General features: G+C 38.9%; 2 protein-coding genes across 2 annotated transcripts; both read left to right on the top strand.

Annotated features, from left to right (window-relative positions):
• The first annotated feature begins 549 nt into the window (after nt 1-549).
• On the top strand, nt 550-6034 carry LOC130215278 (cytochrome c oxidase subunit 8A, mitochondrial). The gene is made up of 2 exons (XM_056447200.1): nt 550-729; nt 5688-6034. The coding sequence occupies exons 1-2, from the start codon at nt 610-612 to the stop codon at nt 5796-5798; spliced, it is 231 nt and encodes a 76-aa protein (XP_056303175.1). The 5' UTR covers nt 550-609; the 3' UTR covers nt 5799-6034.
• Nucleotides 6035-7706: 1672 nt separating this feature from the next.
• On the top strand, nt 7707-23575 carry otub1a (OTU deubiquitinase, ubiquitin aldehyde binding 1a). Its single transcript, XM_056446454.1, is given in 8 exon segments — nt 7707-7746; nt 7749-7766; nt 8161-8222; nt 10248-10346; nt 10492-10610; nt 12525-12609; nt 19600-19794; nt 23052-23575. Coding segments are annotated over 8 exon segments (801 nt in total). The 5' UTR covers nt 7707-7721; the 3' UTR covers nt 23250-23575.

The following is a 23575-nucleotide window of genomic DNA, read 5'->3' as shown; positions in this document are numbered from 1 at the left end:
CAGGACTTGCAGAGAAGTCCTGAAGAGCAGCGCGTGCGAGAGGCGCGCGTGTTCTCTGCGCACACGCGGAGATGCGTCAGTTTGCTTTTTGACTACATTGCTTTCACCAGCGTTGGTTCGGTTGCACATAGAGAATAACGTCATTATTTCGGAATTACCACTCTTAATAAATACACTTGCATATGAAGAAAATCATATCTCAATGCATTTACTGGGGCACTGGAGATTTTCACTGGGGCACGTGCCCCAGTGAATTGGGTCCAACGACGCCCCTGCCTGTTCCTAAAGGCACACGTATACGTTTTCCACCTTTTCCTAATCAAACACACCTGAATCAACTCATCAGAACATTAGAAGAGACTTCAATTCCTGAAGTTAATAGGTCAGATTAGGGAGAAATACAAAATATGTACTGTTGGTGTGCCTCAAGGAACAGGGTTGGGAAACACTGGTCTAACTACAGTACAAATGGCTCAGGCATTAAAAAACTACAACACCCACAAAACAAGCGGATGTTTCCCATGAGCGCTTGCTGCACTCTTGCCGCACATTCCGGTGTCACTTTCCTCTTCCTGGTCATCATTATATACTCGATTTGAGAGCAGCAAGATGTCTGGACTTCTGAGGGGAATCGCTCGCGTCCGCGCCGTTCCGGTTCTACGGGGATCCACGATCACCCAGCGAGCCAACCTCGTTACGCGACCCGCGAAGGAGGCGCTGGGGCCCGTTGTGAGTATCAGACGAGTGCCGCTGGTCTATGGAGCTTGTGAAGGGCAGGCCGTGATCTGCTTAGCCTTCATTTTTAGACTCACTGTGATTGCAACATAGCAAAACACGCAAATCAAATCTGTTAACTTTGAGTTTAGATGTTTATTGTGAATATGCTACGGTAAATGTTTGCATTGTTGTTTTGGCTTTAAAACTCTACGGAAAACCTCAACGACTGAAAGCGCTAGCGGTTATTCACAAGGTCGAGGTTCTGGCACGATAGATCACGGCACTCTATGCCAAATAGTTTGTAAACTACATATAATCGCTAAAATATACTAGCTTTGTTTTTATTTTATCTGTTCTAGTTTTTAGATACGAAAGAAATGTTTTCCATTTAACAGTTTTACTTATTTATTATTAGATAATAACGGAATACTTATTCTTTAGTAGTTAATACTCATTATTAGATATTAGTATTCTGTAGTTACTAACACCTTTTAAAAGACACTAGTATTTGATAAACTGATTTATTATATTGTCATACATATATAATAGATACTAAGAATAAATATAGTATTTATAGTAATACATACTATTATTTATAAATACTATAAATACTAGTAAAACAATAAATGGTTGCACTTTATTTTACAGTATGTACTTAATGTGTATTTACAGTGTACTTTCATTTAAAAAATATATATTTTGTATATGGTAACTACATAAGGTTAGGTAGCAAGTTTAGTACCTAGTAATTACCCAGTTATTGTAATGACTGCATGTGAAACACTTATTAGTACTATTAGTATTATACACTTATTATCTTATAAGTAAAATCTGTATATATTATAGATGTTTGTTGCTGTAAGTACTAGTGTGTATTAAAAAAAAGTATTTGCATCTAATAATTTCTAGGGGGTGCAAATCTTTAGGGGACTTCACGATCTAATCTGATTCTGGAGGACACGATTCGATTCCAAAAGCGATTCTTAACTTATATTTTTCCTATTTCTTCTGCTGTCCCATTATTATCTTTACAACTTTACATTTTAATCAGAAGTAGAGTTTCTATGCTTTTGTTTAACAATTGGAACCCCTGTATTACAGTACTGTCATCTTAAATATCATTTTAAGAATTATTGAGGATTAATAAGCTCTGAATGTAAATAAGCCAACTACAAAAATACAATTATGAAAAACATTCCATGAAAAATGAAATTCATTTACCCCCCAAAAAATCATTTTTTTTTACTTGTTTATAACATTAAGAAGATGTTAAACAACACAAGACCTGAGTTAGGGCTGGGTGATTAATCGAAACATTTAGAACCTATAATCAATCTTTTCAATTATTTTACCTACCGTGTGTGGACTCGCATGACCCCGCTCTATTAATCCATTATGTTTATACTTCTGCGTCAAACGCACGTGTATGGTCCGGTGCAGCCCTCACACAGTTGCCGTGGCTGACGCTGATGTGCACCTCCCAAAAAATGTAACTACACTTTATGACACCGGTTCCCACCACTGAACTAGCAAGTTTTAGCTCCTTGTACATTAAGATAGCATTCAGAAAAACAAAACACCCACAAAAAACTGGACACATAGTAACATAAAAACCCGCTGCCAGCTAGTGCTTTGGAAGAGTTATTGCAGAGCCGCACAAATCGCACGCAAAATTATAAATGCATGGCTATGTGCAAGGCATCACTCGACGCAGAAGTATAAACCAGCCAATATGTAAAGCCACTTTGCAGCCACATCTGACCTCTGGTCAAGTAGGGACGATGAACCCATTCTTTAGCCTTAGGGACCCCGTTCTTTAGCCTACTCACACTATGCTACCTGAATCATGCCCAGGCCCGTTTCCCGGATCATTTAAGAAGTGTGAGTGCTCTGAATCAGGCTCAGGCACGGTTCACTTGGCCAGCCCTTGCCTGGTTGAAAGAGGTGTGCCAGAGCCCAGATCACTTGGGCTTTGAAACTAAAAGTGAGACGTGACTTTTAAGGGACTGTTTCATATGCGTTTATTAATCATTCTTACTGTTTAATGAATGCAAACTGTCGTAGTTTATTGAAGACGCAAACCTCTCACTACACGAAAGCTCCGCACCTTCAGCAAACCTCCTAATACCTGCTGCATGAGGACTTTATGATTGTTTACGAGCGTCAAAAGTGGCTGATCTGTTCGACGAAATATTTGACTGCGTGTCACTGCATATCAAATGACTTAAACGACGATATAACTAAAGAAATCTTGACTGTGCTGAGCGAGAGCGCTTCTGACCTGCACATCATCGTTGACGTAAGCGTGCCCAGGCCCGAATGTAATGTGAGTGTGGGCCATCGGGGGAGACGGGAGGGGGGACAAGCGTGCTTTGGTCCGGTTCAAGGTAACTGTACATCGTGTGAGTACGCCCTTACTTTGCACTACATTGACGATGATTGGAAGCTGCGCCAGAAATGCCTTAAGACGGCATATTTTCCATTTCATAAGAAAAAAGTAACTGTTGGGCAATGTGTTTTAATTTCATCAACATTGAGGTTCACAAATTATTAAAGTATTTTGTGTTTCCTTCAAGTATTTTAAAATCAAGTCATTTCATTCAGAAATCTCTCACTTGTAATATATGAGCATATTTACTGTACAAAATTTGTCAGTGAGCTATGAAGGCAAAAAAATAAAACGAATAAATAAAACAACCGTTTATCAATTGTAATCGTGTTAAAATGTTGAATTAATCCAGTCTGCATCTTGTATCCTGTTCGCATCCTTTAGTGATTATAAAACCAATGGCATAACAGACAAGTAGCACAGCATGGCACCACTTTCAGAAGGAATGCGGCCACAAAACAGATCAGAAGCACTGTGTCTGCAATTATCCATCTGTGCAAATAAAGCAAACTCTGCAGCAAGCATATGTAGGCCTATTAGCCCTTTGTTTCTGTTTAGAGCAGGTGCCTGCGTAGGCCCAAATTGTTGCAACCAATCAACATAAAACACAACTAATTTGAATACAGAATCAATTCTGAACTCTTGAGAATTGATCCAGAATCATTGAGAATCAACTTTTTTTCCCCACAGTAATTGTCCCTCACCATGGAGGGAATCATTCATGCAAATATGTCTGATAATCTAATTATCCATATGTTTGCAAATATTTGAGAAATGTTGTGAAATTTCACCTAGCATCTTTATGTTCCTTGACTTTTTACTTGCTACATTACTTAAAGGGGTGGTCCACGACAATATCAGATTTTAAACTTTAGTTGATGTATAATGTAGCTGTGTGAACATAAACAACATCTCTGAATGTAATACGCTCAAAGCTGAATGCAAAGCGAGACATGGGCTTTTACAGAGTTAGCTTAGCAAAGCCTACAGCGAACGAAGTTTGGGGACTACAAAAAAAATACATAGGGGCTAGTGAGATCATAAACCTTTCAGGTTACGCACATTCACCACACACAGCAAAGGGGCATGACCAGATGTGCTGTAATGATTTAACAGAGATGCTTACTAGTGATGTAGAGCCAATCCGCGATTCATAACACATGTTGAGGGCGGGCCTTTTGGAGGAACTAGGAAATATGACAGTCGTTTTCATGTTAGCTGAGTAGCTGTACATAATCAAAGTAAGATATATGAAAAAATAACATTATTTTCTGCAAATAAAGCATGAGCACACATTGCTGTGCATCTTATAAACACAAGCCTTAAAAATACACTCTGGATCACCCCTTTAAGTTTTCGATCTGGTGCTCTGGTTCTTGCTGAATAATAACAACCATGGCACTCTCTTCAAGTTGGCCCGATTCAACATGTAGAATTGGCTGATCCAACATTTAACCCGACAAGAGGTGACGTGTGAAACAAACCAAACCACCTGCTGGCCTGACAAAGTCCAGCGGCCGACTGTCGGCTTGTGTGTCCCAGCCTTAACACACACATAGTATCATCACAGTTTTCAACAATTCCCTTATTGGGTGTTTACACAGAAAAGATAATAGCAGCGTTTTTAAAAGCACTCTTTGAAACCCATTATAAGTCCTTGAAATACCGTTGCTGTGTAAAAGAATGGACAAAACTAGGACTGAACAATATATATCAACACATTTGCAATTTAGCAAAAGCTGCGAATGTCTTGCACATCATGTGAGGAAAGTATGGTGATGTGATCAGTAGAAAATGTACTCCAAAGGCGCGATCTCCCTCTTGAGTTACACTGAACAACCAAATACTCTATGGTAAATCTTTGTAGCGCAGGATAAACAAAAGGTTAAACTGCTTTCATTTGATTCAACGAGATTGACCACATCATATGGTTTAGAACAGGGGTGGGCAAACTCGGTCCTGGAGGGCCGGTGTCCTGCACAGTTTAGCTCCAACACTAATCAAACACACCTGAACAAGCTAATCAGTATCTGCAAGATCACTAGAAAACTATAAGCAGGTGTGTTTGATTGGAGCTAAACTGTGCAGGACACCGGCCCTCCAGGACCGAGTTTGCCCACCCCTGGTTTAGAATATGCAGCATCTGCTTCGAATGCTATTACGAAAAATGTTGCGCTTTATTCTGTGTAAGAAGCCGCATCATTTCACAGAATGACTTCTTTCAGAACTTGACTGAAGCTATGAAGTTTGCTAAAAGTGTTGACATATTTGTTAAATATTAATCACCAAGTACCACAGTTTCAGTTAAAAATCTTGTCAAATATTCTTTTGACAAAATAGTATTAGATGGTCTGAAGGCGATTAAAAAAAAAATCTATTAAAGTTTTGGGGGTGAATTTCACGCGGTTTCCAGCCTTTACAGAATAAATGTTCAATATATAAATGACAGCTCTATTCTGTAAACTTACCTAGCGTATAAGTAATAATCTTATATGAATTCTATACTGCAAATTACAGTGAAAAGATTAAAAACCAACATGTACCAACCTAACACCCACATTTATTGTGTCTGTTTCTACAGGAGACAACAGCCGCTCTGGCCATATTCACTCTGGCCATCCTGGGACCGGCCGGGTGGGTTCTGTCCAACCTGGAGAACTACAAGAAGAGGGACTCGGCCGGGTCTGAGTGATCCATCTGTCATGGACTGAAAGCAGTTTGTCTGGTTTTATCGCTTTTAACATGTCGGGACCACCATCGCACAGATTTACCTGAACAACTTCTCTCCTGTGAGGCACCCAGCTACCTCTCCATTCTTCCAGTTTGCTCCTTGTTGTCAACTGTTCAATAACATAGAATAATGGGTGCGTCAATTCTCTTAACCTGAAGCTGTTACATCTGAAATAAACCATTATTTAAATCTTACAATATCTTTGGTTCTGTTTTTGCTTTTACTATTGACAGTAGTGGAACTAAACACAATATAATGCTGTTTTACTTTTGAAAATCTTGTTTAGAAGCTATTTAATTAACTTATATTTGCAAGGCTTGTACATCAAATATAATATTACTGTCAGAAATCGCCAACAAAATTATGGAATCTTTTATCTGGCATGCTCACAGTATTTTTACATTTAATAAAATAATGTTAATTATTTAGTGATTGCTTTTAAAGTCCCAATGAACCGGAAGCTGCGATCCTTATTTATTTTTTTCATATTGTTTTTTTTTTACTGCAAGCTGATTGGATGTAATAAAGTAGGTATTTCATTCAGAAAGATCGGGAAAGGAGTTTTAGAAGAGATATTACAACCTAACATACCCCTCCTGCTCACCATTTCTGCTTGTTGTCAAGGCTAACAGTTGTAGGGGCGTGGTTAAGTATGTTAGCCAAGCCCACATATACCTCAAAATCACATAATCTGATCATTTAACTGAAAACAAACAGCATTTTCAGATTTCAATTAAAATCCCCGTGAACTGTAAGCTGCGATCATTATGCTTTTCGGAATGTGACGCAGTTCCTAGAAAAATGGAATATTAAATGACAAAACAGTGGCCGTGATTTGTTTGTTTGTTTGTTTTTTACTGCGAGCTGATTGAATGTAGTAAATAGGCATTTCATCAAAAAAGTTTTGGAGGGGTTTTATAACAACCTAATAGACTTCTCCTGCTCACCATTTATGTTTGTTGTCAAGACTGACAGTTTGAGGGCTGTGCTTAAGTATGTTAGCCACACCCGTTACCGCAAAATCACTTTAATCACAAATAAGATGTTTTCTTGCATGTTTATATTCACTTTTGGACAACACAAGAAGAGTTCAGTAATCAGTATTTGGTAGACACTAGGCATGGGCCGGTATAAGATTCTAATGGTATGAAAACCTTGGATGAAATATCACAGTTTTACTCTATTGTGATTACTGCTCTGAAATGTTTTCTTTTTAAATGTCTGGGCAAAAAATAAAAACCTTTCCCCTTTTACCACAATATATTTTATTTTGAGAAACATTTCAAATATTTTGGAGCAGTAAACATGTCAGGCTGAATAATTCAAATGAATCACTGACTTCTGCTGTCTTCATTAGTTTCAAAAACACTTTCATTATAATTTAAAAGGCCAACTTTGGACATATTTTCTGCTAGAGATACTGTTGTCCTAAAGAACTTAAAACAAAATGTAAAAAAAAGACCTAACATTTATCGTAGGAACAGTAGCAGGTAATTTTGGCTGTTTTAAAACATTGACTTTTACATGCCTAGTAGACACCAAATCACAATAAATGTAATTTTTTTGTTATTCTGACCAATTATTTTTAAAATGCTCCACATCTATGAATGTTTTGTAAACTACATGTTGAAAAACAATATTAAATAATATTCTGAGTTTAATGTTTTGTACGCTTTATTTTAAGACGTTTAGAAAATGACGAGTTTTATTCTAGAGCCTTGTTTACTTGGTGGAGTCATTCTAAACTATTTGTAACAATGTCGAGAAATGTACTCACTTGTAGCTTTCACAAGAAAAACCAATGTTCGAAACGTAAATTCAGGTAAAGTTTGTCGACCGGAAGTCGATTCATCTCTCAAGCGGAAATGACTGTTCAGCTGGAACATGGCGGAGGAGCAACAGCAGGAAATCTCTCAAAGGAGGCTGATGGTGAGAATATTAAATAAGATTTAATTGCGTTCTGGCAAGAGTTGATTTTGGTTTGCGTCGACTTGCACATGCTAGTGTTATTTTAAGCTGGCGGAGGCACGTAAGCTAAGAGACGAGCAGCTAGCGCATTGCTAACCTGCTAATAACAATAGCAGAGAGTTCATTGTTTACGTTTCAAAGCAGTTGTTTTTGCTAGCTCAGTATTACTGTTTAACAAACGAATGTGTTTTTCTCGTGTGACACAAAAATACTGATCACATGGACATGGACAAAAAGAAGAAACACAATTAAACTAATATTAACAGCAATACAAATATTTGTTTGCCAGTTTTGTAAAGTGATCGATATATTTGTTAATAGCGTCCGCTTTATATGTTTTCTGTTTTCTTAACAGGGCTGAATTGTCTTGCATATGATGAAGCCATTATTGCACAGCAAGATAAAATTCAACAAGAGGTACTCGTGGTGTTAAATTCTCTTATACAATTTGACATGTTTTTAATGTAACGTTATTACTAATGGGTTTGTTTTGGTACAGTTGAATTTGTTTTAGTTCTAAAAAAATATATCTCACAATAAACTTCAGGATACAACAGGATTTATATATTTCAGGAATTTGCCAGGGCAACATTTCTTGTCTTGAAGTAAGACTGAAATAAAAATGTGTAAAAACGATATAGAGGCATTTAACACATGATAAAAATAAAATTATTATGAATACATGTAATAGTATTTTAGTTATGCTAAAATAAATAAAACGAAACATATTTTTAGATTATGCTTTGGGGTCTGTTCTTTGTACATGGATTACTCAATTAGCCGGATTTGGTTATTGATAATTTGACATGATCCAGGATCGTTTTGCTCATTAAAACTCATCCGAGAGTTGTTGTCGTAGCAACAGGTCTGGTAGCTCAAACCTGCTGGGGAGCAAGTTAATTTCATGTAAACAGGATTATATTGGGTCTTTTCAACAAATGTAACACTGAAAGTATGTACCGAATGCTGATGTTTTCTTACAGTAGCAACCTATAAGCACTCTGAAATAAAAGTACAAAATCTGTCACGGGGTGTTCTCTCCCCAAGGGGTTCAAAGAGAACATCAATGTGAAACTTTTACATACAAACGGATACTATTTTAAGGTACCGATCCAGCTTTAGTAGAACAATTGCACAATAGAACAACATGCACAATAATAAACAGTTTTTGTTGTTGTTGTTTGTTTGTTTTTATAAAGGAATAATAATATATGTAGTAATTCATATTTTTAGACAGATAATATGCAGATGATTTGATGCTTCGCAAACGTTTCAGGCACCTTCACCAATATCAAAATGCTTTTAATTTAAACAGCCAGTTATTACGCCGATTAATCCGCTCTAAATATAAGACTAAATAAATTGCTAGAAACTCTTGACACATGAAAGTGTAAAGCCTGCAGCCCACAACAAATGTGGAGTTATTGCGTGTCATATTTAACAAAAGCTTTACTAGAAAATGTTATGCCATTTTGATCAGATGGATAATTGAATATTAATCAGATGATGTCATTACGCTGATGTGCCATCAGCCAGTCATTGCATTGCTGATCATGATTTTGAGGATTGATAGATCTGTCCTTGACAACAAACGCAGTAATCTCAGATCAGTTCATCCAGACTTTCTAATCGTCATTCACGAGCTTGTTTGAAGATCCAAATTAGCCAGGGATCAGTTACCAAGATTAAAAGATTCTGGATCTGCCAAATCATCTTAGATCATTTAAGCAAGGTACGAAGAACGAACGAAACTGAAATAAAATGTGTAAAAACGATATCGAGGCATGATAAAAATGAAACTATTATTAATACGTATAATAGTATTTTAGATATACCAAAATGAATCAAACGTAATGTATTTTAAGACTTTGCCTTGAAGAAAAACTGAAGTAAAGATGTGTAAAAACAATATCGCGACATTTTAAAACATGATAAAGATGAAAATATTAAAACATGTAATATTATTTTAGTTATACCTATTGTCCTCCTAAGAAATTAAACAATTTTTAAGACTATGACTTGAAGTAAAACTGAAATAAAGATGTTTGAAAATGATATTGAGACATTTTAACACATGATAAAAAATATATATATATTATTAATTTATTTGAATGTTTATTGCTGGAAAAAAGAGAGATAAATTCTAGTTATTTGTAATGAAGTCAATTTTAACTATTGCTAATCTATTAATATCTATTAATTGCTCCTATCTATCTATCTATCTATCTATCTATCTATCTATCTATCTATCTATCTATCTATCTATCTATCTATCTATCTATCTATCTATCTAATCACAAAAAGAAAGGAATCTAAAGTATTTGAAACCCTGCTTATTTCTTTAATTTTAGCCCATATACACTTTCTTATTTGTGATACATATGTTGCTTATTCATTAAAAAGGGTGTTTTAAACTGTAACTCATCGGGAATATCATTGCAGATAGCAACCAGCATTTCTCTGGTGTCAGAAAGACAGGAGCTATCTGTGCTTAAGCGAGAATATGCTGACGATGACACCATTTACCAGCAGAAGATAAGAGTAAGTCCAGCTTCCATTCAGAATCAATGCTCATAGGATGTTATGCTTAAACTATACTTTTTGTCTTATCTTATACACTGAAGCTAAAGTGTTTAATGCACAAATATATTTAATCTGTTATCTGTTATACTGTTGCTGTCAACAGGATTTGCAGGAGAAGTACGCTTCTGTACGCAAAACACGACCCGATGGGAACTGTTTCTACAGAGCCTTTGGTTTCTCACATCTGGAGTCCTTACTCGAAGACAGTAAAGAATTACACCGGTAATCTTTTGATAGTCTACATTTAGATCAATGAACATCAGCTGTTCATGTGGCTATGTGAATATGAATGGATATTGCTTCATAAAGCTGGATGCTAATAGGATAGTTCAGCTTAAAAACAGCATTTTCAGAACTTTACTCAACCTCAAGTGGTTAAAAGTATTTATGACTTCTAGAAAAAAAAAATAAATAAATAAATAAAAATAAATATATATATGTAAGAATTTTGTAAACTAGTAGTCATTTAGATCCTTAGTTGGAAGTCGATTTTTTCCATCAAAATATCCTGTGTTTAACAGAAGAAAGTTAAGCTTAGAATAATAAAAGCATTATTAAATGATGTTAGCATTTAAATTTTCGGTTAATACTGCCCTTTAATTCAATCCACAATGAAAAATTTAGCCATCATTTAATCACCTTCATGTTGTTCCAAATGCACAAGACTTTTGCTTATTTTCAGAACACAATTCTGAATTTCTGTTCCTCCACTGACAACTTATTTACTTAAAACTTGCTTACAAATATAAAAAAAATGGAAAAATGAAGTGATTAAATTTAGTATTTTATTCTTTCTTTTCAAATCACTGATGTTTCAAGCATCTTGGATGAATAGAAATTAAATCGGGGAACATAAATCTTACTGATAATTACAACTCGCTTCAAATTATATTCTGAAGATAAACAAAAGTCTTTCACACTTTCTGGATTGTCATTAATGTGAGTAAACAGTGACAGAATTTAGTTTATCAATGAAGTGGTCCTTTAAGATGGTAAATGCTTTATAATTGGCAGCCAGTGTCACATCATCTTTAGTCGGCTATGTTTACTTGTGCCCAAATTATTAGTTTGTTGTCCGATTCACAATTTAATTGGATTTAAAACACTTAATATATCCGAATAAGCTCAACCCGTATGAAATTTTAATTAAAAGCCTAATCCAGTAGCAAAAAAAGACCTTGTAAAAGCTTGAATCTGACTGCCTTTCTTAAGTCTCTGCACTGCGCATGTGTCCCAATGTTGACATGAATTAACCTTTGCATATTTAGTTCGATTCATGATAAAACATGCAAAACGGCTGTATGTTTTTCTTTATGTTGCTTTTTTTTTTAAATTATGCACTTGAACCTCAATAGAAGTTTAAATTAAAATAAAATAAATAGTAGAATTAAATGTTAGAAATTGGTATTAAGAATTAAAGAACATCTGGAAAAAATATTAAAGTAGCTAATGCCAAAAAGAGAGAGAATAATACATAAATGAATGAATATATATATATATATATATATATATATATATATATATATATATATATATATATATATATATATATATATATATATATATATATATATATATATATATATATATATAGCATGCAAAATAAGTTCATATTTACTAAATATTTGTCCATATTGTGTATATCTTTGTGTAAATAAATTATGCATGACTATATTGTGTAAAGTGCTTGTTTATATGTATATATTAGTGCTGTCAAACGATTAATCTCAAAAGATACACGTTTGTATTTACATAATATACGTGTAATTAAAGTATAATTAAAACTAATATTTTTATTTTCAGACACCTGTAGCTTGCTTAAAAAATATTCAATTTTTAATCTACATTGAACCTAATTATTCTTAAACACAAACAATTTAATCGGAATTTATATAAAACATGCATAAACGGATATTTGAATCAGATTACAATGTTTAGAGTACATGTAAGCAGATCTACGATCAGATTCAATTCATTGGGATTGACGGTAATGGGTGCATGTAAACATAGCCATTGTGGTCAGACAAGCTGCTTGTTATGTCAAGCCTGTTAAGATCATTTACGTGAACGTATGAATGCTCTCAGGTAGCTCCTGTAAACTAGCACAGATTCTGTTTGGTTTTGTTCATTTGGCAGGTTCAAGGCAATCGCTGCCAAGAGTAAACTGGATCTGGTCAGCCAGGGTTTTACAGAGTTCACCATTGAAGACTTTCACAACACGGTAAGTCTTTGGAGGAATATGAACTAAACATTCTGTGTTATTCTAGAAGATCCATGTTGTTAATTAAAATTGAGTTCATCCTAAAATAAAAAGGTTGTCTTTCTCATCCTCGTGTCGTTTTTCACTTCGATGAAAGATTTGTCCCTCAACAGGCAGTCTATTCACTCAAAATTCTGATGCTTTGAAGCATTTTGTAAAATGATTAGAATATAACTATATGAACTGAACAATGCAGGTTTTCTGTAGAGATGCAATTGTTTTAGCATTTTGATTTAGCATGTTCACTTGACACATGGAAACCAGTAAAGTTGAATCTGGTTTGCTTGAAATTCTGTTTGTTCACTGATACAGTTTAAATGCAAATGCAGGATATATTATATCTGTTCATCATAGCATTAACGTGTGTTCTATTAAACTGCTCAGATTAAATGGATTATACCTTTTTATGGGGCGTCATGGTGGCGCAGTGGGTAGCACAATCGCCTCACAGCAAGAAGGTCACTGGTTCGAGCCTCGCCTGGGTCAGTTGGCGTTTCTGTGTGGAGTTTGCATGTTCTCTGCCTGTTTGCGTTGGTTTCCTCCGGGTGCTTAGGTTTCCCCCACAAGTCCAAAGACATGTGCTATATGTGAATTGGGTAAGCTAAATTGTCCATAGTGTATGTGTGTGAATGAGTGTGTATGGATGTTTCCCAGCGATGGGTTGCAGCTGGAAGAGCATATGCTGCGTAAAACATATACTGGATAAGTTGGCGGTTCATTCCGCTGTGGCGACTGCAAATTAATAGGGACTAAGCTGAAAAGAGAATGAACAAATAAATAAATACCTTTCTATGAACATTCTGAAGCGTCAGAAGGGATTTAAAAGAGTCACAGAAATAACTCTGGTGGAAAATAAAATGTAGTTTGGGTTCTAAAGATGAACAAAAGTCCTAAGGTTTAGAATGAATTGAGGGTGAGTGAAGTCGAAGGTTTTAAAGGGATAGTTCATCAAAAAAGTGTACTCACCTACAAGTGATTCCATACTTTTAAAAAAGTTCGAGACCATAACAAAACATTTGAAGCGCTCAATTTCTAGTGTGAACACGGGTCAATTTTAGATATTTCATCTACAACATTTCAGCTATATTACACTTAAATAACATCTAATATTAATAGTTTCAGTCCTGCTTTTTTATATTTATATATATTTAACATTATATTTATGAATGTAGCAGATTTTCTGCCTCTAAAAATGGCTTTATCCGTATTTGGCCAGAAGAAAAAAATATGCAAACCAAAAATATATGCCACCTTTCCCCTCTGATGCAGTCTTACTCTTTCGATTATGATTTAACTTTGGATGCTATGTAAATGTGCTTTCACTACATCTCTACTCTGCACCAATCTCAGGTTAACGCCCAGTTAATGTTATGAAGCGGACAGGAGACAGAGGTAAGGAAACGTTAGGGTGTTTATTGAATGACAACAAGGAGCACATGAAGGATAGCCAGGAGGATCTGGAATGATGTTGGGGTCTTTTCCTCCGTGGCTGGGTAACAGGAATACACGAGGATGGACAGCACACACCAGATGCAGCTGACAGAGGATGACACAGACTTGGAAGGACTGGAAGACAGGACGATTCGGGAGGACCAGGAAGACTAGGAGGAATACAAAGAGAACAGGTAAGTAAATCGTTTGTTTAGCTGAGGATGACTACGCTGAGTGGTCGCTCAGTTGTCCGCTTTCGTCGAGACGAGCCCGGACAATGAGCGACTGGAGTGCTGTGCTTTTATCTGGTGCTCGTGAATGTGATGCAGCTGTGTGCTCATTAGAAGTCAGGTGATGGTGATCTTCGTGAGTGGGGGTCGTGAGAGCCTGACCAATCCATGACAGTACCCCCCTCCCCAGGGCCCGCTCCTGAGGGCCGACACCTCCGACGCCGTGGTGGTCTCCCTCTGCCTCTAGGCGCTGGGAACTCAGGGTGGCTCTCATGAAACTCCACCATGAGACTAGGATCGAGAATATCAGCTCTGGGAACCCATGTCCTTTCTTCGGGGCCGTACCCTTCCCAGTCCACCAGGTACTCCAACTGGCCACCACGACGTCGGGAACGCAAGATCTCCTTCACTGCGTAGACGGCTCCTTCTTCTAGGAGCAGTGGAGGAGGGGGTTCCTCTTCGTGGTCAGGCTCTGTGGAGGGAAGAACAGGATCGTGATAGGGTTTCAGGAGTGATACGTGGAATGTAGGGTGAATACGGTAGTGAGAGGGTAATTGTAGTTTGTAGGTGACGGGGTTAACCTGTTCCACGATGGTGAAGGGACCAACAAATCGGGGACTTAACTTGCGAGAGGGCAGTCGCATGCGTATGTCCCGGGTGGATAGCCACACCTTTTGTCCGGGTGTGTATCTGGGTTCTTCAGACCTTCTTCTATCGGCGGTTACCTTGCTTCGACGGACTGCCCTCTGCAGATGTTGATGAGCCTCGTCCCAGACTCTCTCGCTCTCCCGGAACCAGTGATCCACTGCGGGGACATCAGATGGTTCGCCATCCCAGGGAAAGAGCGGTGGTTGGAAGCCCAGGACGCACTGGAATGGCGTGAGTCCGGTGGAGGGTTGCCGCAGTGAATTTTGGGCATATTCTGCCCAGCCCAAATACTGGCTCCAGGAGCTCTGGTGACCACTGCAGAAGGTCCTCAGGAACCGTCCCACCTCCTGAATCTTCCTCTCTGTCTGCCCGTTGGTTTGGGGATGATATCCAGAAGAGAGGCTGACGGCCACACCTAGGAGCTTGAAGAAGGCTTTCCATAGACGTGAGATGAACTGTGGACCTCTGTCCGACACAATATCTTCTGGAATACCAAATGACCTGAAGACTTGATTAAAGATATTGTCGGCTGTTTCAAAGGCTGTGGGAAGACCTTTCAGAGGGATTAGTTTGACAAACTTTGAGAATCTATCTACTATGACTAGAATACAGGTATTACCTTCTGACGAAGGGAGATCAGTGATAAAGTCCACTCCTAGGTGTGACCAGGGACGGTTCGGAATCGGCAAGGGATGGAGCTTTCCAGCGGGTAGATGACGTGGGCTCTTGGATTGGGCACAGTCCTTACAGCCCTGAAACATATTGCCTCACATCCCTTGCCATGTTTGGCCACCAGAATCGTTGGGATACTAGCGAGAGAGTATTGTTGATCCCTGGATGTCCAGTGCCTAGCGAGGTATGTAAGGAGTGGATCAGATCTACCCGGTGTTCAGGTGGTATGAACTGCCGATGAGGAGGGCATCCCGGCGGAGCAGGGGCTTCCGGAGTGGCAACGACTGGAGGAGCGTTCCAGGTGATCGGACAAATGGAGATGTGTTCGGGAAGAATCTTCGTTGGGAGTTCTTCATGATCGTGATGCTCGTGTAAACGAGAGAGAGCGTCTGCTCTTAGATTCTTGGGTCCTGGACGATAGGAAATGGAGAAATCAAAACGTGAGAAGAAAAGTGACCATCTGGCTTGACGTGGACATAGTCTCTTGGCCTCTTTGATATATTGGAGGTTTTTGTGATCTGTGATCACCTGGAACGGATGTTTGGCTCCCTCCAACCAGTGACGCCACTCCTCCAAGGCTAGCTTGATTGCTAGCAGCTCCCTGTCTCCTATGCTGTAATTCTGCTCCGCCGGGCTCAACTTCCGAGAGAAATAGGCACAGGGATGCAGTCGGGGCGGTGTATCATGATGTTGAGATAATACTGCCCCGACGCCGGTGGTGGATGCGTCCACTTCCACCACGAAAGGAAGATTTGGGTCAGGATGAGTCAGGAGTGGGGCCCTTGTGAACTCCTTCTTAAGAAGGCGGAAGGCTGCGGCTGCTTCTTTGGTCCACTCCAGTCCTTTGGGTTTACCCTTGAGGAGATTAGTGAGAGGTGATGTAATCCTGCTGTAGTCCTTGATAAACCGTCTATAAAAGTTAGCAAACCCAAGAAACCTCTGGAGCTCCTTAATGGAAGTGGGTTCTGACCAGGATAGAACAGCCTCAATTTTCTTCCCATCCATACGTATACCGGTTTGATCAATGATGTATCCCAAGAAATGAATCGACTTCTGGTGGAATGAGCATTTCTCCGCTTTGAGGTAGAGGTGATGTTCTCTCAATGTGTGTAGGACCTCCGCAACGTGTTGGCGATGTTCGGCCTCACTCCGGGAGTAAATGAGGATGTCATCTATGTACACTATTACAAAGTGGTGAAGAAACTCCCGGAGGACTTCATGAATGAAGTTTTGGAATACGGAGGGGGCGTTGACCAGACCGTAAGGCATGACCTCATATTCATAGTGGCCAGTAGGGGTCACGAATGCTGTCTTCCATTGGTCCCCCTCACGTATTCTTATCAGATTATACGCGCTGCGGAGGTCCAATTTAGTGAAGACTTTAGCTTCTCGGAGCTGTTCCAAAGCGGCTGGTACCAGAGGAAGGGGATATCGGTATTTTACTGTACCGTTATTTAGGACCCTGTAGTCGATGCATGGACGCAGCCCTCCGTCCTTCTTGGCCACAAAGAAGAAGCTTGAGGCGGCTGGTGATTTTGAGTGACGTATGTACCCCTGACTCAGAGCCTCCCTTATGTAATCTTCCATTGCCTGATTCTCTGGAAGCGAGAGCGGGTAGATCCTACCTCTTGGCAACTGGGCATCTGGAACTAGGTCGATCGCGCAGTCCCATGGCCGATGCGGCGGTAGCTGGGAAGCTCTCTTGGGGCAGAAGACATCATGAAAGGAGCTGTACTCCTTAGGAATGTGGATAGACTGCTTCTCAGGAGGGCTCTCGACCGATGTTGCAAACAAAGAAATGGGGTTCCGACCTTGAAGAGGGAGATTTGGAAAACAGGTAGGTGTACATCCAGATCCCCATTTCTTTATCTCTCCTGTGCCCCAAGAGATGATGGGATCGTGCTTCACCAGCCACGGGCGCCCTAGAATGATGTCCATATTTGCACCCTCCAGAACCAGAAATTGAATCCTCTCTTGATGTAACAGCCCCACTTGAAGAAGGATGTCTTCGCATTGTCGATGGATACGGGTCGAAGATCGAGTGCACTGGGTTATCGGTTGTATCTGGTATATATGCGAGGACGCCTCAGTACGGAGGTGGAGTTGACGACAGAGGGATTGGGAGATGAAGTTCCCTGCTGACCCGGAGTCGATGAGGGCTGTGACAAGGAGAGAAATAGAGGCAGTAGTTATTTGTACGGTGGTAGTAAGTGGTTTACATTGTTCAATATTCGTACTGAATACACTCACTGAAGTCCGAATGGGACGAAGGGGACACTCCATACGGGTGTGTCCACTGACACCGCAGTATAGACACAGACCCCGGGTCAGCCTCCTCTGTCGTTCCGCTGATGTCAGTCTTCCAGACTCTATTATCATGGGTTCTGGTTCTGGAGAGGCTGTTGACTCAGGCGATTGGAGGAGTGCAGACGAGGGGGTGATGGTGTCCTGTTGATAGGAACGGAGACGATCGGAACATCGGAGAGAATGTTGGATGAATCTCTCCAGACCCATTGTATCATCTAATGTGGCCAGCTGGATTCGGAGAGTGGGTTCCAAGCCGAGCCGGTACGTGGTCAACAACGATCTCTCATTCCATCCACTTGCAGCTGCTAGAGTGCGAAACCGGAGAGCATATTCCTGTGTAGATAGAGTACCTTGCTTTAGATGATACAGCTGCTCTCCAGCGGCTACTTCCCCATCAGAACGTCCAAACACCTCTTTGAAATACTCCGTGAAGGTAGTGATGGAATTCATGACCGGCCCGGCTTGGTTCCAGATCGTCTCAGCCCATTTAAGTGCAGGTCCAGAGAGTAGTGATACGATGTAGGCGATCTTTGACTTATCTGTGGGATATAGAGAAGGTTGCATTTCGAATATGAGGGAACATTGTAACAGAAAACCATTGCACTCCCCCGCTCCGCCTGAGTAGGGCGCTGGTCGGGCCATGGGACTGGAAGGAAGGGCCGAAGAAGAAACTGTGGAGGCGGAAGTGCTCGGTGCTGGTGGTGCGTTGGAAAGTGGAGCTGGTGGCTGTAGAATCCGCTTCAACTGGTCCACCAGCTCTTGAAAGTGATCGAGGGTGCTCATGTTGTCGTCGTTATGGGTCCGGGCTTCTGTTATGAAGCGGACAGGAGACAGAGGTAAGGAAACGTTAGGGTGTTTATTGAATGACAACAAGGAGCACATGAAGGATAGCCAGGAGGATCTGGAATGATGTTGGGGTCTTTTCCTCCGTGGCTGGGTAACAGGAATACACGAGGATGGACAGCACACACCAGATGCAGCTGACAGAGGATGACACAGACTTGGAAGGACTGGAAGACAGGACGATTCGGGAGGACCAGGAAGACTAGGAGGAATACAAAGAGAACAGGTAAGTAAATCGTTTGTTTAGCTGAGGATGACTACGCTGAGTGGTCGCTCAGTTGTCCGCTTTCGTCGAGACGAGCCCGGACAATGAGCGACTGGAGTGCTGTGCTTTTATCTGGTGCTCGTGAATGTGATGCAGCTGTGTGCTCATTAGAAGTCAGGTGATGGTGATCTTCGTGAGTGGGGGTCGTGAGAGCCTGACCAATCCATGACAGTTAACTTGTTAAAACCCAGTTAAATTTAATTTGAAAGGCTGAGATGTCAGGTAGTTTCTGTCCATTTTGATACTTTCAACAAATTCAGCATGATTTAAATAATAAAACAATATAATTTAATATCATTTTAATACAGTAAAATGTATGTAAAATAAAACAAACTATTTGTTTAATTTTTGGCTAATTGCATCCTAACTTTTTTTTTTAATTTGCCCTAAAATTAGTTTCAGAGCATCACCTAATTATTATTATTATTAATTCCATACTATAATTGATACATTTGGGATGTAAAAAAAACTAGATTTTTTTTCCTTTTCGTTATGTCCTTTCTCTCAGTACACTATTTCTTGGATGATGAATTTCCTCTTGTCTGTTTTCTGCAGTTCATGGACCTGATTGAGGCCTGTGATAAGCAAACGTCTGTAGGTGAGCTGCTCACCTCCTTTAATAAGCAGAGTGTGTCGGATTATCTGGTCGTCTACCTGCGGCTGGTGACCTCCGGGTACCTGCAGAGAGAGGAAGACTTTTTCCAGCACTTCATCGAGGGCGGACGCACCGTTCGAGAGTTCTGCCAACAGGTAACGCTCAACTAAATGACAACAGGATTCATTTTCACCCAGCTCCACCACAATGTTGACATTGACTAATACTATCTCAATATTAAGACAATACATTGATAAACAACAGTCTCTTTTAATTAGTTTGCCCAAAACTAAAAATTCTGTTATTAATTATTCACCCTCATGTCGTTTCAAACTCCTAAAGCCTTCATTTATCATTGGAACACAAGATATTTTAGATGAAATCCAGGAGCTCTCTAACCATATATAGACAGCAAGAGTACTGAGATATTCAAAGTACAGCCTAGTCAAGTTTCCTAATCGGCATAAAGAATAACTGGCGGTTTAAATAAATTTTGCATCAAAAAACATTTTGATATTGGAAAAGGTGTCTGCAACTTTTGCGAAACATTAATCACCATCATGTTAGCTGTCAAAGCATGTGCAGGAATCCCATAAATTATTACTTCTTTAAAAAAAGAAGAAAAAAAAGTCGAATATTGAGCATGTCTATAATCATACACAAATTGTACTAAAGCTGGTACATTAAAATATTACGGGTTTGTGTCTAAAAAGTCCATATTAATAAATGTTCTCTTTGAATACCTTGGGGAGAACCACTCCATGACAGTCTTTATGCTTTTATTTCAGAGTAAAGATTGCATAAGTTTTATTTATATATTTTTTTTAAGTTTTATTTAATATATATATATTTTATATTTTTTTTACCATATTTACTATTTTTCCAAGTGTATACAACTACTACTGTAAGAAAATATCAGCATTCGGTACATACTTTCAGTATTACCTTTGCTTGAAAAGACCTGATCTGATCCTGTTTATATGAAATAAACCTGCTCACTAGCAGGTTTGACCTACCAGACCTGTTGCTATGACAACAACTCTCGGTTGAGTTTTGAAGAGCGAAACAATCCTGGATCATGTCAAATCATCAATAACCAAATCGAGCTAATTGAGTAATCCACTTACAAAGAATGGACTCCAGAAAAGGACCAAACCAAAAATGTTCTTTGTGACTTCAGTGGTTGAAATGTTGTCATACAAAGATGCTCCAAAAAACTTTTTGTATGCCAGTAACACTTTAAATACAGCTTTGTTTGTCACAAGTGTCAAACTCTGCTCCTGGAGAACCACAGCTCTGCACAGTTTAGTTGAAACCTTAATTAAACACACCTGATCAAACTAATTGAGTGCTTTAGGCTTGTTTGATACCTAAGGATAGGTGTGTTGAAGCAGGGTTGGAACTAAACTCTGCAGGGCTGCGCGGCCCTCCAGGAATTGAGTTTGACACCCCCGGCCCACAGTGCTCAGCTAATATAAGTACACCCCCCACAAATCTATCTTTTAAATTCATATTTTTAATAGGAAGCTATACAATATTATAACTGCATTTACATTAGATTAGTCAGTACTGAAGCCAAATCTGGAGCTTATCTAACAAAATAACTGACGATAATGGTCCAAAAAGTAGTACAGCCAAATTTATGTTATAGAAAAATATTAAATACACTTTAAAAAGTGTAAAATTTAGTTAATTTTGTAGGTTGTAATTTTTTTTTTTTACAATATTTAGCTTGAATTTAATTGTATTATCTTTCAATTTATCAATATGTTTGGTGACTAAAATATTATTTTATTAAATATATCTGTTTAATAAATCTGTTTTGTATAAATCCACCAAAATACATTGCCTATATTCACTGAGAAATGGATAACAATGTTCATTTTCAAAATGGGGTGTACTCAATTAGGCTGAGACCTGCTGTATGTAATTAACATCAGATTAGAGTGTGCGTTTAATACAAGCAATATGACACTTACATGTTACCCTGCTGACTCTAATGGAAAAATACATTTATATTATTCATATTAAACGCACACACCCTGACCTGACATGGAAGAGAAAACATTGGGAAACAACTCTAACACACAAAAGTGTTCTTGGAGCTTTATACAATTAAAGTTAAGCAACTGAATTGCCATTGAATGTTTTGAAATAAAAAGATTGACTTTTTTGCTGTTTATGGAGGGTCAGAGAGCTCTTGGATTTCATCTAAAATAACTTAATTTGTCTTCCAAAGATGTATGAAAGTCTTTGGGCATTGGAACAACATGAGGATGAGTAATTAATAACAGAATATAACTTTTTGGATGAAGTAATCCTTAAATCCGACTAAAGTCATAGTCAAAGTAAACACAAGTAATCACATTATCCAAGCGCAGTATATTCAGTACATTTAGATGGACAACAATATTACCCTGTTAAGACAATAGGGTATATGCCAAGCTTGTGTTTTTCCCATACTGATAAACTTCCGGTGACCTATTATTGTGAGTTGTTTCTCATTTTATACGGTTCCTTTTACAGCATCGATGTTGTAATGTAATGCAAATACAATCAGTTAAACAGACTTTGGCATTCATTTAGTAGTTCAAGTGTAAAACTAGACCAAAAGCCGCTTACTCGCACGCACCCGTAAAAATCTGCAGGCTCGCGCAGAAGCTCCACTGAATATACTGGGGTAAATGAATGCTCATATTATAAAGACATGGCGGGGGTAATGTTAGTTAATGCAGTGCTTCTTGTACAATCTGAGACCCACTTTATATCAGATATCACTCAGCTAGTGGAGATCGCTGATTTTTAAAGAAAACAGACCTTAAATGCGCGGATTTTGCATTGGCATACAATTCACCGGAAACGATTAACCCAGGTTACTGGCAAATTAAAAGTCCTATTAGCATGCTTCGGCATGTACCCTATACTCTGATATCTACTATGAGATTTCTGATTACTTTAATCTGGCTGATACTGAAAGTAAACACAAATTGAATGAATATGTGGACTCTTCCTATTTTAGTCGCATTATTGAAGTGCAGTAGAGACATGCACACACCTGTTACCATTGTGTTGGACTTTTATCCCTGCATTTTTGTGACTGCATCTGCACACTGGAGTGAACAAAAAGAGCATTATGGCTTTTGTATCTGCTGCCATCTTCACGTTTAGCGTGACAAACATTTGAATGCTGCCTTAATGAAGAAGAACTGTAAGATAAAATGTGAAATTCAAGAGGGAACGTTGAATGGCTTTGTATTAACGTATTAATTAATCAGTGTAAACGCCATGAATCATAATATAGTCTTATTCCGATTGAGTAAGGTAAATAATTCAATTACTGATGTCCATGTAAATGTACCCTCAATGACTTTGCAACATTTTCAAACTAGCCTGTGCTTCTGTTTTGGACCAGGAGGTGGAGCCCATGTCCAAAGAGAGCGACCACATCCACATCATAGCCCTGGCTCAGGCTCTAAGCGTCTGCATCCAGGTGGAGTACATGGACCGTGGAGAAGGAGGAACGGTCAATCACCACATCTTCCCTGAAGGCGGTGAGCCCAAGATTTTCCTCCTTTACCGACCAGGTCATTACGACATACTGTACAAGTAGCGGAAGCAGCAGGCCTCTGTGCTGTGGGTTTGACTCCAAACCTGTGAAATGTGAACACCAACACTGCAAACCTTCCTGACTACCCTCCCACTCGCCCTAAAGACTCTTTTTGGAGAATCTGCTCTATATCATCAGGCACTGGACATTGTACAGTTTTTCCTTTGAATAACCTGCATCTTTTTTGTTCTTCAGTTGTATATGGTTACTTCATTTAGGGTTTGTTTGATTGATTCTTGTAGTTGAAAATCTCCCTGTCGTTTATGATAGGAGCGCGATTGCTTTATCATCTGTATTTGACTTTCGTGAGAATAAAAAGAACTTGCAGT

The sequence above is a fragment of the Danio aesculapii genome, chromosome 21 (assembly GCF_903798145.1).
Source record: "Danio aesculapii chromosome 21, fDanAes4.1, whole genome shotgun sequence".
In the NCBI taxonomy this organism is placed as follows: domain Eukaryota; kingdom Metazoa; phylum Chordata; class Actinopteri; order Cypriniformes; family Danionidae; genus Danio; species Danio aesculapii.
This window is presented reverse-complemented; position numbering and strand designations above follow the sequence as displayed.